Here is a 12,781-nt window from a genome sequence, read left to right as displayed (position 1 = left end):
ATGCTTTTGATAAATATTGTACTCACATTGGTTTATCAAATTTTATTAGTATAATGAAATGTAATGCATTTTACTAATAAATCTCTATCATACAATTAAGTAACATGTATTAAAAATGTTTGTTGAAAGTATTAACTAGTCCGATTTCATCTCGACGTGATTCAAACAAAATAAATATTATAGAAGTGCCATTAAATATAAACATTTGATAGTATTTTCGTACGCGAGCAATAGTTTTAGTAAAATTAGATGGTTTTTGTCGTATTTTTCGATTCAAATAGTTGATTTTGTGCCATTCGCGGTTGGTATTCAGATAAAAGGAAAGGCGACATATTTTTTAAAATTGTACGAATATTGCAAAAAAAAAGTAATTTGGAACGAAATTTTTAATGGAAAAACATATTTTTACAATAAACGAAATAATTTTATTAACATTTTTTTGGTGACGTCTGTAAGATGTAACATGTTTATGCCCGGAATTTAAACACGATTTAAAAAAAAACATTTGACATGTCAATTGTCATTATTCCGGCGCAAACATTTTATATTGTACAGAATAAATAAAGCAATAATCGGCCTACATTCATATATTATTGGATGAACATTTTGTCTACGAATGTACAGGGTAACGTTGTAAGTAGGTATGTATTAAATATGGCTGACTTGAGCGCAGTCAGCTGATTGACGACGCGGCCGTCTCACAGAACTCGACATATTTTATTTATAAAGTAGATAATTTTCAATGTTTCGTGTACAAACAGTTGTTTGTTGATTTGATTTCGTTGTTCATAAGTTGTTGGTCCGCCAGTTGTGTTTGCATTGTAACAGATATTTAACTCTAACACACGAGCCAACATGTTACAATTGTAAAATTATTTTGTAATAAACATTAGTAATTAAACTTTCGTAAACTAATTAAAAACGAATCAAATCTTGTAAAGAAGGATAGAAAGCATGTCTAATACTAGTCAGTGCCGACGGCCGATTAATTATGATTTGATGTTTTTAGTTAGTTTATGATTGTTGTGTATTTCTGTATTGTCGGTCGCGTGTGTGTGAGCTTGTCGCCTCGACGTCTGTCTGTCAGCAAGTCTGTAGTGAGATGGAAGTGCACTTGTAGCTGTCGACGTGGTCGCCGAGTACGCATTATATTTTTGGACGAACGACTCACAAATTAAAGAGGATAAATATAAAGAAAAACGTCTTTTATTTTTCTAAACATGTTTAATAAAAGCAAAAACAGGTAAAGTAACATCAATAGAAGATCATAGAAGAATTTCGTTAAATTTATTTGACTAGTACAATTTTGTTGATATGAACCATCCGAAGAGGTTCGCGAAGTTAAACTAATTTACAAGTAAATAAATAAAGTTCGGATGGTGAAGTCAGGTCTCGTTTAAATATAGGAAGACGTTAATTAGATGAAGTAAAGCCAGTAATTGCTGAGTACACAGACGCAGGGACTGATAACGTAATACTTGTCGCCTGCGCCATCTTGACTTTGATCTACGTCTCTGTGTTTACTTACGACAATATAAGATGGCGTGCGGAATGTTTGCACAAACACTTAGTATAGGTAAACATATAATATACACAATCTATGTAAACAAATATACCGATTTTTATATAATTAAAATAATCTATATAATCAAAATATTTTAGATGACTTTTTCAAAATAATATATTTTTAATTGACATTAATTTACTTTGTATGTTTTAATAATGAAAAATAAATCTTGCATTATGAATATTCACCTGATGGTAAATGATAAATGTCATAAATAAAAACTGCATTTATAAAAGTATACCAAAAGTCAGCTGCTAGAAAGTTTATGTCCAAATTATTGTCAGTTACAGAAGTTGATAAATTTGCGTAAGAAAAAGATGGAAAGGAAATGTGATCTAAAGGTTTGTTGTCCTTTGCTATAAAATATCAAAATGTATGGATATACAATCAACAATTCTTGTTTTAACATTTACAGAGGCTATATATTTGATACGTAGAATACTTTACGATATAAATTAAATCTAAATTATATATACGGCGGGAGAGTAAATGCTGTGCCAGTCTGTTTAAGAGATAAAGTTAAACAATAATAATTAAAATTATTAACTGATATTTAAATTATATCAAATAAAAAAAAAATCAGGTAAGATTAAAACTAAAATGAAATATAAATAAAACAGTCTTTTCATACTAATAATGAAGAGTTTCCCGTTTAAACTTGACACGAATTTAAAATCTTAGGTATTGGTAATCAGGTATACACGTACGTTATAACCGACAGGAAAAATTTTTAACAAGCCATTTCCAAGCCCTGATTTGTCTTCTGCTAAAAGTATCGTCAGATCCAATCAAAATAACGACAGGAAACTCTCAATTTATTAAATCCATTGACGCGTAACAACGTTCGTATTACGTTACACTTTCTATGTTCAATTCACGCGTTGTTCAAAATAACCAGTTGTATTACTACACTACATATATTTTATTACACAAGCTAGGAACTAAAACAGTACGATTTACGTACATTACTCAAAAGTCATTCATTCTTTGGCAGCTCTTAGATCCAATTTCTTTGTCAAAGAATTGTTTTTTTTTTTCAATAAAGTCATTTTGTTTTAGGTTAGTTTTTTTTTATTTCACCTATGTTTTATGGCAAGTTGCGCGTTGTGTTCCCGGAATTCTAGGACAAAGAAATCGTACAAGCAACATCTCAAAGGCGGATCAAACGAGATAAAAATTATAAAATAGTTACGTTTAAATATTTAAAAAAATTATAAAAATAATAGAACATAGAGCGAGGAATGCTTTTATACCCTTATAGAGTGGCCAATATCACATTTAAATTCAAAAAAAAAAAAACAGATCAACCAAGAAAAATTAATATCTCAAGCCTTCAATAATTAGGTAAAGCTTTCATTGAAATTAACTTAGAATTCGATAAAAATCACAGCTAACATGGAATATTGTTTTAAAAACAAAAACATATGTCTTTTACGAATCAATCTCACTAAGAAATGTACTGCCCTTGGGACAGCATCTACAAGTTAATCTTATATATACATTGTAATACATAATAATACTAGAGTGGTTTTGTGACCAGAGATTTGCCGATTCCACCGTTGTTTGCCACTCCTTTGGTACAATAAATCATTTGTTGCTTAGCCTAATGAGTTAACCGTTATAAAAGTTTCTTTGAGTGAACTGTACGGATGTTGCATTGGCGCCGACGTTGCAGCTGCCTCTCGAACTGTCAGTGTCTCAGTATCATCTGACAATATACATAGCTGTCGAGCACTGAAAGGAGATTACATACCTGAGCAAACTCTTAGCTACATGGAATTCCACTGGATGTGTGACCTACCACTAAATAGATTCTTGAAAAGATAACAAATATGTTTTCCAAGGTCAAGTTTGTAGTAAAATAAAAATTATTTTCAAAGCTTAACATTCCACCAGACATGTTCCATTTACTTCTGGACATTGTTGACACATACAATTTAATTGACCATTTTTCCCATTCACAAAATTTCAATTGGCCATTTTTTTAGTTTCAACAACAAAAACGTGCAGAAAAAATGCATAGTAAATTATAGAGACTCACAGTACTGGATGAGTGTGAGTGCAAGCTCGTAGCGCAGCAGCAGACCGGTGCCGTGCAGCACGGCGGCACTCACGAACGCGTAGATGACGCGCGCGCCTTCGAACAGAGAATCCAGCAGCAGCCAGACGGTGACACCGCGAGCCTGGTGGCTGCGGCCCAGCATCACCGCACTATTCACCACCCCAATCACGCTTGTCACCACCATCATGCCCGATATCAGATAGTGCACAACTACAAGGAAACAGACGGTCTGATGGTCAGGAAAATTTAATTGGAATAAGATTGATCTTGTTTGATAATAGATATACATTAATTTTAAAGTCCTATAGAATCTATTCACTGTTATTGTTTTTTATTTGCTATAAGGATCTGTAAAGATAACAATCCATGCTAATATTATAAATCCAAAAATAACTGCCTGTCTGTCTGAACCGATTTAAATAAAATTAAGTACACAGATAGCCTAGAGCCTGATAAAAGACATAGGTTACTTTTTAATGTAGGCATAGTCTTGGACACAAATAGTTAACAATAAGTATGTAACACATACTTGTACAATTGGTGTTAATTTGCAACTGGTAAAGTTTCTGAAATTACGGCACATAAACAGTAATATCTTGATATATAAAAATTCAAAGTTCTAATTTTTCTACTAGTAGGGAGTAAACAAAAAAGCATACTTCAGCCATGCTTGGCATAATGCATTGATAAGGGCACTGCCACAATCCAGAAAGTAGTCTTGTCCTAAATACTTGTCTTATGTAGATTCCATTTAATGTAAAAGAATTACAAATATTATGAAGTTGTAAATTGTATTGATATAATACCATTTGAAAGTTGTACTTACTTAAATCTGTTCCTTCCAAATCTCTCTCATAAAATAAATACGGATTTAGCAGCCGTGTCACAGTAAATGCAAAGGCACTTATGGCTGACACCTGTATAAAGCATGTTTCAAATAAGCAAATTTACTTTATATACATAAATTAAAATTACAAATAGTATCAATCAAAATAAATCCAGGTATAATTTTAAGTTATTTTATACTTAAACTAAAAGAAATTTTAATTTTAAAGTGAAGGTATTTATAGTTGTACTGTATAATTTTTAGTAAAATTAAACATGCAATTGATTTTTAGTTGATAAAACTTGAGAAAATATATTATACTAAATTGCTACAAAGATGCGTTAAACAATACATTTTTAATACTTAATAGAATAATATACTTACAATAAATATAGATGATACAACACGAACATAAATCGGTAAATTAACATCCTCCTCCCGAGGCGCAGGCATTGTAATGTACTGGACTGTATGGATATCAAATAACGACACGTTCTGTTTGTATAGTTCACAAACTTCTAATGCTTATTAAACTTTACACGTTTAAAAGCCCATTAGTTATTGTAAAATAAATAAATCAATATCTATGCCTATGATGAAATATTGTGAACATTACTCCTGTCAAAGTGGTACTTTGACTGTATTGGTATTGGTCGTATTGGTTGATACCATTTTGACAAATAATAACTAGTGTTGCTGTTTTGTAAAAAAAAATAATAGTTAAGCAGGGTTGTTATTAAAAAATTCAACGTTTACATTTACATACAAAAAATGTAGAAATATACTAGTAGAAAAATTGCTGTATTTTCTTTATTTAAAAATGTTTACCTTTTCCGCAATTTGGATTATAAAATAAGCGCCATCTATTCCGCAATATAATAAATTGTTTGTTTTGCTTAATTCTAAACTTGGATATTATTATGTATTTTGTTTAGAAAAGTTATTGTTCAATAGTATAAGAGTGCAAATTCGATACAGCTCAACTTCCCAACATAGTCACTATAATATTATCAACTTTAATTAACTAACTTAAAAAAAAATGAATAATTTTTAAAGTAGGAAAGGCTTGTCTAGTTGCCCTTTGTATCAATAGAGGGCAATATATGTTACGTAGCGGGTAAATTGTAATAGTTTGAGATTTTTAATGCTATGAGCATCTTAGATGAGCAAAGATTTACTTCATACAGTGGGTATGTTAGGATTAATGTTAAGGGTATCCTGGAGAGACAAAGTTAAAATTGTGACCGTGCTAGGACGCATGAAGAATAAGGCGGAAGTGGTATTTCCAATAAAGAAAAGAAAGCTGGAGTACCTAGGCCACATAATGAGGAACACAAAATACGAACTGCTGTAGCTCATCGTACAAGGAAAGATCTCAGGAAAGCGAAGTGTAAGTCGAAGACGAACCGGTGGCAAACTCCCGTGATCCTGTGGCGCCCCACATAATGGCCTTGAGGGAACAGAGGGGTTTATATTTTATTTTTTAGTTTTTTGTAAAGTTTAATTAGCTGTGACATTTTTAAAGCTAATTGATAGTACAATAAATGTTTTAAGTTATTTTACATTTAATATTCATACACTACATTTTCTAGAATTTGGGAAATTAAACATTTATCACAAATACAAGTGTTTAATTAAGTGATAATTTATATTTTTATATAAGTATTGTTGTAAATATAATTTGTTATTTTAGGGCAAGGATAATAAAAAATAAACAATTGAACTTTTTAATTGAACATTTCGCGCCAATTCGATGCGTCACAGCTGTCACTCAATCCTCAATGTGCCATTGTCACAAACATTTAAATGTAGCAATTAAATATTTATTTGAAAGCCGCAGTCACGGCTGTCGACACACACAATTATTAGAATTAAATAATTTGCATGATTCTTCTTTAGTTCAGATGTATTAGCCTGCCCCTCGATGTTAATGATCTTTTTTAGGTTATCTGTATTTGGAAATCCTGTTTTCCTAATTGTGTTATAGCATATAATACATATAATTAAAAAAAAACTTGAGAGGTGTCAAGGGACACCCGGATGGAACGAAGTTCCTTTCAATTAATTAGTGAAGGAACCAATGTTTATTCTATGAATAAAAAACTTAAGTCTTCACAAGAAGTACATTTTATTTCTATGAATTTTCGTTATATATTGTCACGTCGTTGCCATGGTGAAGTAGCGCTCATTCGTCGTTAACATACTTACTATAAGCAAAAAGTGTCGTGACAACTTTTCGTAAGAATTTTTTTCGTCTAGCCCCCTTTCACAACGCGCGATAAGGAACTTCGTTCCAAAATTACAAAAACATTTCATGTAATTTAATAATAACGTAGGAAAATTATCTACGTATGTATATAATTATACATATAAATAATGTTTGTCCCTTGAGTGTTCGTAGCAGCGTTGATCAATCAATGGATGGAAATGTAATCTTATCTTACTAATATTACGAAAGTTTCGATGGATGGATGGATGGATGGATGTTTGTTTGAAGGTATCTACGGAACGGCCCAACGGATCTTGATGAAATTTTTCACAGATATAGAACATAGTCTGTAAGAACACATTTAAGTTACCTATAAAGTTTTTTTTTATTCCGCGGGGACGGCATCGCGGGCAAAGGTTAGTTAAGTATAAAGAAAAACTAAAAATAGTTTAAAGTTACCTTTTATATTCCGTGAAAACATATTGTTTGGAAAACGGAAAAAGTCCATGTAGAAAAGTAATGCATATGCATTGAAGTATAAATCCGTTATACAATAAAAGAGTGGTAATTTAATCAATATTATTTCTTATTATTCTTCCAAATCCTCAAGATGAATTTGAAGCCATAAATCAACAGGTTAGGTAAGTGGTTACCGAATTGCGCGCGACTTGCCTTCTAAATTTAAATTAGAGACTAGGGAAAGGGTCCGCGAAATAATTGTCAAGGCACGCGCGATCATTAGTCGGCATTCATCCCGACCCACTCGATTCAATCGACTCGCCCCAATTAATTCGATTATAAATTTACGAGATGTTGCCAGTTATAAATTTACTTGAATTGTCGATGGCCGCTGCCGGCTGACGGATTTATTATTTGTTACATGCGTTATATTTTACGATAACAGTTTTATGATAATGCGATATTCATTTTATAATATTAATTTATAATTGACTAAAATTGATTTACGTATAGGTTTAACATATGCGCCAAGAAAAAGCTTTTTATTTCATCAAATACATCGTTAAGGTACTAGACTAGGTGTTTGAAATTGCATGTAACATTAAGGTCATTTATTAATTTTTAAATTTGTTACGTTTCTTTAGTTAATTTCATTTGTGATCTCTAGCTCTTGGTCTCTCTAGGTCTTGTTGATAAAAAATATATATTTATATATTATTTTGTAAAAATTAATTTCCCTCTCAGATTGTTTCGGACGTATGAAGTCCAAGCTAAAGATATACAAGTAACACTAAGATTATAGATTGGATTAATTTCATGAGGGTTTTCTTAAAACTTTAATTGATTTAAATATAAAAAATAAGATATAAAAAGAATTAATATAAATACATTGAGACTTACATTACAGTCCATATATCTATATGGTTCTGTTATTTCAACTGTTAATTTAATTAAAATGTCTATATAGTGCATCACAATCAACTTGTACGTGTTTTCTTTGTCAATTCGATGAAATGAAGCGGTCAGTTGCGTGGTCACTTAATTTACTTGCTGCTTAATATTGTAATACGAGAAATTCGACCTTATGTTGAAAGGAATAAAGAGCAATGGGGTGAGAGGGTGTTAGCCCCAATTCGTGGCATTCTAATTGTGCGGCAATAAAACGGTATGTTCAGTGTTGACCAGTGGCTAGTGGCTAGTGGGTAGTGGGTAGGTGGACGTGATGCCATTTCGTAACGATAATACTCTTGCCAATCTGTTGAGGAATACGGATTAAAACGTTTTGGTATTTTAATAGAAACATTTTATTAATACAAATTTTGACGTCATCTTTAAGCTCGCCTTTGTAAATGTTATTGTGTACAAAATATAAAAAACGTTGCTAAATGTAATTGCTGTTGAAAAATAATTCAAAGACAGAAAAAGAACAGAGCAAAAGCACAAATTTTTTTTTTTGCATCATTGACTTTTTTCGGCTTGGAAAAAAAAGTTTCATCTTTTTAAGAGTAAATTTGCATATAAAGGCAATTTTTAACCATAAAATATTTGTTCCAAAAAATATGTATATTTTTCAAAAAGTATCAATATTGATAAGTTGGTGTATGTCGAGTTGAAATAATAGTTTTATATGTAGATATGATCAATATAAATAATAAGAGAAATAATAACAGCAGTTTGACAATGTTTGCGGCCATAACTCAGCGGCGGCAATGGGGCGAACATTTCGTCACATTACCTCGTTATGTATATCATGGTGCTCTTTAACCAATAACATTTATTATCTTAATGATTATCTGACCGGTGATGTAGGAGAGACTCTTTTATATAATTAGTCCATACATCAGCAATATAATATTGTAAAAATAAATAAATTAAAACTGTATACTTAAAATAAATAGCTAAAAAAACATTGCTAGAAAAAACATAAATGTCAACAAAACTTCTTTTAATGTTCAACAGGATTTTATTTTCCAAACTTTCATGTAACGTAAATAGAAGTCGAGAGTCATTGCCGTGGTTGAGAATAACTTACGTCCTTGCGTTTTTAGTTAAACAATATTAAAATTAAAATTACGCGTTCTCCCGACAACTGTCGCGATGCGATGATCGATTTCAGTATTAAAACTCGATTACATCTCAACCTCCGCATCAGTCTCGTCTCGAACAAAAGTCTACTCTTTAAAATAACGAGAGGGTTCGATTCTAAATCGATTCATCAATTATCAATCATACATCATTTTTCATATATATAAATTTAATTATGAAATATGTCGGTAAAATTATTAGATTATTAGATAGACTATTGTTTGAGTAATTGATTCAGGACTCGCATCTAGTGATCCGTAAGTATAATTCCTTTAGAATTAACTATCAAACACATGCATTCTTATTTATTTTAGCTGATAGATGCATGTGTATACTAAAGCGACGCTGTTACACGTCGCAAAAGTATTTCTAAGCTTAGTATGACGTTATTTACAAATGCTGCACATTCCCGTGACGTCATCCTTAAATAATCAATACAATACCTGTATGCGGTTGTATTGATCCCCCTCCAATCCCCGTGCAGCATCACATGACGTCATCATGCCCGGAATATGTAGTTTTATGACCAAAGATAATATGTCTTTCAGTAGACATTTGAACTTTTAGTCCCTGAAACTTTAAGATCGACAGCAACCGAAAAAGAAAAAAGGAAAGTTGGTTAAATTAAGTACATGAAACGAAGGAGTTTTTAAAAATAAACAGATAAAGCTATTTTAAAATAAAATAATAAAGATCTACATTAGAACAGAACGGTACATTAAATAGTTTGATCAAACGGTTCCATGGTGTAATGGTTAGCACTCTGGACTCTGAATCCAGCGATCCGAGTTCAAATCTCGGTGGAACCTCTTATTTTATAACAAATATACATTTTACTTTAAATAATATCTAATATCATTGATTATTATTTTCTAATTTTTCTCGTGAAGTAAAATTAAAATATAAAAAGTTCATTGTTTTATTTTAAAAAAAACTAGGAATTATTCACAATAGCATTAGGCGTTAAGCATTGCTCTAAAAGAAATTGACCATTTCTCTTTGAAATAGTAAACTTGTGTTCACAACAAGTAGTCAAATAATAAAAAAATCTAGTACCTTGATAGTGGATAGAGAGAGTAATTGTCTTTGTAAAGTCCATATTATTGATTGGTCCCGTTGTTAACTACAGTAATCAATGTTTTCCATGAACACGGCGTGGCGTGGCAGTTTTAACAAGGGTTATTACACCTTTGTCAAACATCTTTTGCTTTTATCACCATAATTTAATTATTTGTACTGTCATTAATCTTACATATTAGTTTGTTCATAAAAGACAATCCAATATCAATTAAATATTTGATGTGAATCAATTTAATTTACTTTTTAAGTTCGTTACATTGTGCTATTAAATCTTACTGGTAACTGGTGTATAAACTGACAGCGGCACGGCAGTGAAAATGGTTTTAGTCGTTGTTAAATTAAATTTATTTGCATTATTTATCTCTACACTAACACGACGCTAATTACAACACGACGTTAACACTTTGAATTCCCGCGCGATTCTCTTTTTTTTTTTTTTTTTTTCGTCTATATTTTATTCTCATTCAAAAAAGGCAAAGGTCTTAATTGGCAGTATGCCACCTCTTTGACAGAATGTTTAATTCTGCACTCAACAGCTGGTGAGTTGTTAACAATTTAAATCGGGTTTGTTATGAAACAAATTCTTTTATCATTTAAAAAACAATAAATTAGACTTTCGTCAGTGTTTGTGTTATTAAAAAGCTTTTACGTCGAATATCAAAGTTCTTATAATAGCCTGATAATGTGACGCATAACAGTTTCATTGTGAAATTCTTGAGTAAATATTTTTTTTGTGATTGAGAAAAAAATCCACATCTACAGCGTAACGGTTAGGTATTTGTATTCACATAGGTCTGTTGTAATATTCATTGCTCAACGCAAGTACTTGTAAATATTGTCAACATAAAAGTTTTATCTTTTTGTTTAACAGTAATCCTTCATTGTACGTTTTCTCTTGTTGACTTTATTATCTTTGAAATGTTTACAAAGCATTTCGAACTTAACGAGTATTGAAGATTAAAGTATGCACTAAAAGCAATTAAATATTTTTGCTCATTATACAAAAAAATATTAGAAAGGCGCGTGGCGGCGCGTGGCAGCGCGTGGCAGGGATTGCAGCACGTGGCAGGCTATGGCGGCGCGTGGCATTGCACTTGTGTGCCGAACACACACACACACAAACTAGAGTATATTCATTCATTTATGGTTTTGAATTTCGAACGTTAAGAGCTTTTTGGGATTAAAATTTTGAAAAACATATTTTTCTTTTGTGGCTTAAAGCGAAAAAAGAAACACCCTGCACTTTAGTAACCAGGAAGGTGTTTGATTTTGTATAGGGGGATGTTTTCACACTGTTGTGATGCGTAATTGTAACTACGACTATTAGTAAATCGGAGATTTTTTGAATTATTAGGTTTTAAATATTATTGGATCTACTTCGAAGATTACGTATTGAATGAATCAAGTCCATCTATGTATGTATTTTCGTAAGTAACTCTCGTACCCAACCACCACATACAATCCATAAAAATACAGCATAGCCTGTATTCTACATCTACATTGGCATGGACATATTCAACACTTTACGTGATATTTTGCATTTGTTTACTATCAACCACAGATATGTGCATTTATATAAAGTATATTTTTCAACTCATTTTAGTAATAGGTATATAACATAATTCAAAAGCCTAAAATTATGCCTTTGATGACATATCTACTCAATCAAGTTACTCGTCGTCACACGCTAGTATATACCCTATTACAATAGTGTAAAGCGCGTTATCCTGTATCTGGAAAAGTATAAACTGGGGTGGGCAGTGAGCATGGTGATTAATTCACGGTCACGTGACCGGCGCGTGGGTAGCGCGGGAGTTTCACGTTCCCACGTACGGAATGGCGGGAGAAATGACAGTTCTACTTGCCATATCAAATATTGGCTTAGTAAATATAGTTTTTTTTTAATATTATGGTAGTGATGTTGTTTATGCCATAAATTACATTGGGTTTTTATTATTTTGTTAGTGTAAAGTTGATTTTATTTTTTGAAAATCGAATATTTTATGAAAACATAATCATTATAAAACGAAAATTCTTAAATCCATGAATTTGATTGATACGAATCTTTACATGTGAGTGGAGTGCCTTATTTGAAAGGTGTGTACGTGCTGTGGTCACGCACTATGACTTATCGCCAAGACCGTCGCCGCACGAAGGCGACGAGATGTCGTCGAGTGCGTATCGTCTGAGAACAAGACGAGACTGCTGATAGAGGCTTGCTATTACACGCCCTTTCAAACGTAACAATGATGGTTCATACAAAGGATTATGTTAGAATTATTCAACTTTATGAACACATTCCAAATTTTATTTATTATTAATTGTTAATATTTACATCTCTTTTATAAAGAAACATCTTTTATTTGAGTGTGTTCATCGGATTTAGCGAAAAATCCCTTGTAAATATAATATGAGAGTAAAATCATGAAGTGAAATACAAACGTGGGTTTGTGTGGTTTAATTTGAATTTAACACGAAGGGCAATAACATGCT

At 31.7% G+C, this 12,781-nt stretch overlaps 1 protein-coding gene and 1 non-coding gene across 2 annotated transcripts; one reads left to right on the top strand and one right to left on the bottom strand.

Moving 5' to 3' along the window:
* Positions 1-2,320: 2,320 nt before the first annotated feature.
* Positions 2,321-5,089, bottom strand: LOC106710900. Its single transcript, XM_014503083.2, has 4 exons — positions 4,840-5,089; positions 4,456-4,546; positions 3,609-3,839; positions 2,321-3,301 (listed from the first exon to the last, which is right to left on the bottom strand). The coding sequence occupies exons 1-4, from the start codon at positions 4,906-4,908 to the stop codon at positions 3,258-3,260; spliced, it is 435 nt and encodes a 144-aa protein (XP_014358569.2). The 5' UTR covers positions 4,909-5,089; the 3' UTR covers positions 2,321-3,257.
* A 4,856-nt stretch (positions 5,090-9,945) lies between these two features.
* Trnaq-cug lies at positions 9,946-10,017 on the top strand. Its single transcript has one exon. It is a non-coding gene; the product is annotated as a tRNA-Gln (tRNA).
* The last annotated feature ends 2,764 nt before the right edge of the window (positions 10,018-12,781 follow it).

The sequence above is a fragment of the Papilio machaon genome, chromosome 2 (genome assembly GCF_912999745.1).
Source record: "Papilio machaon chromosome 2, ilPapMach1.1, whole genome shotgun sequence".
NCBI lineage: Eukaryota > Metazoa > Arthropoda > Insecta > Lepidoptera > Papilionidae > Papilio > Papilio machaon.
Note: the sequence above shows the minus strand (reverse complement) of the source record. Positions and strands in the feature narration are given on the sequence as shown.

Coding starts and splice junctions, on each gene's coding strand:
- LOC106710900 (XM_014503083.2), bottom strand. CDS start 4,908: ATGCCTGCGCCTCGGGAGGAGGATGTTAATTTACCGATTTATGTTCGT. Junction 3,840..4,455: donor TTTGGAAGGAACAGATTTAA/GTAAGTACAACT, acceptor GTTTCCTTGTAG/TTGTGCACTATCTGATATCG. Junction 3,302..3,608: donor ACTCACACTCATCCAGTACT/GTGAGTCTCTAT, acceptor ATCTCCTTTCAG/TGCTCGACAGCTATGTATAT.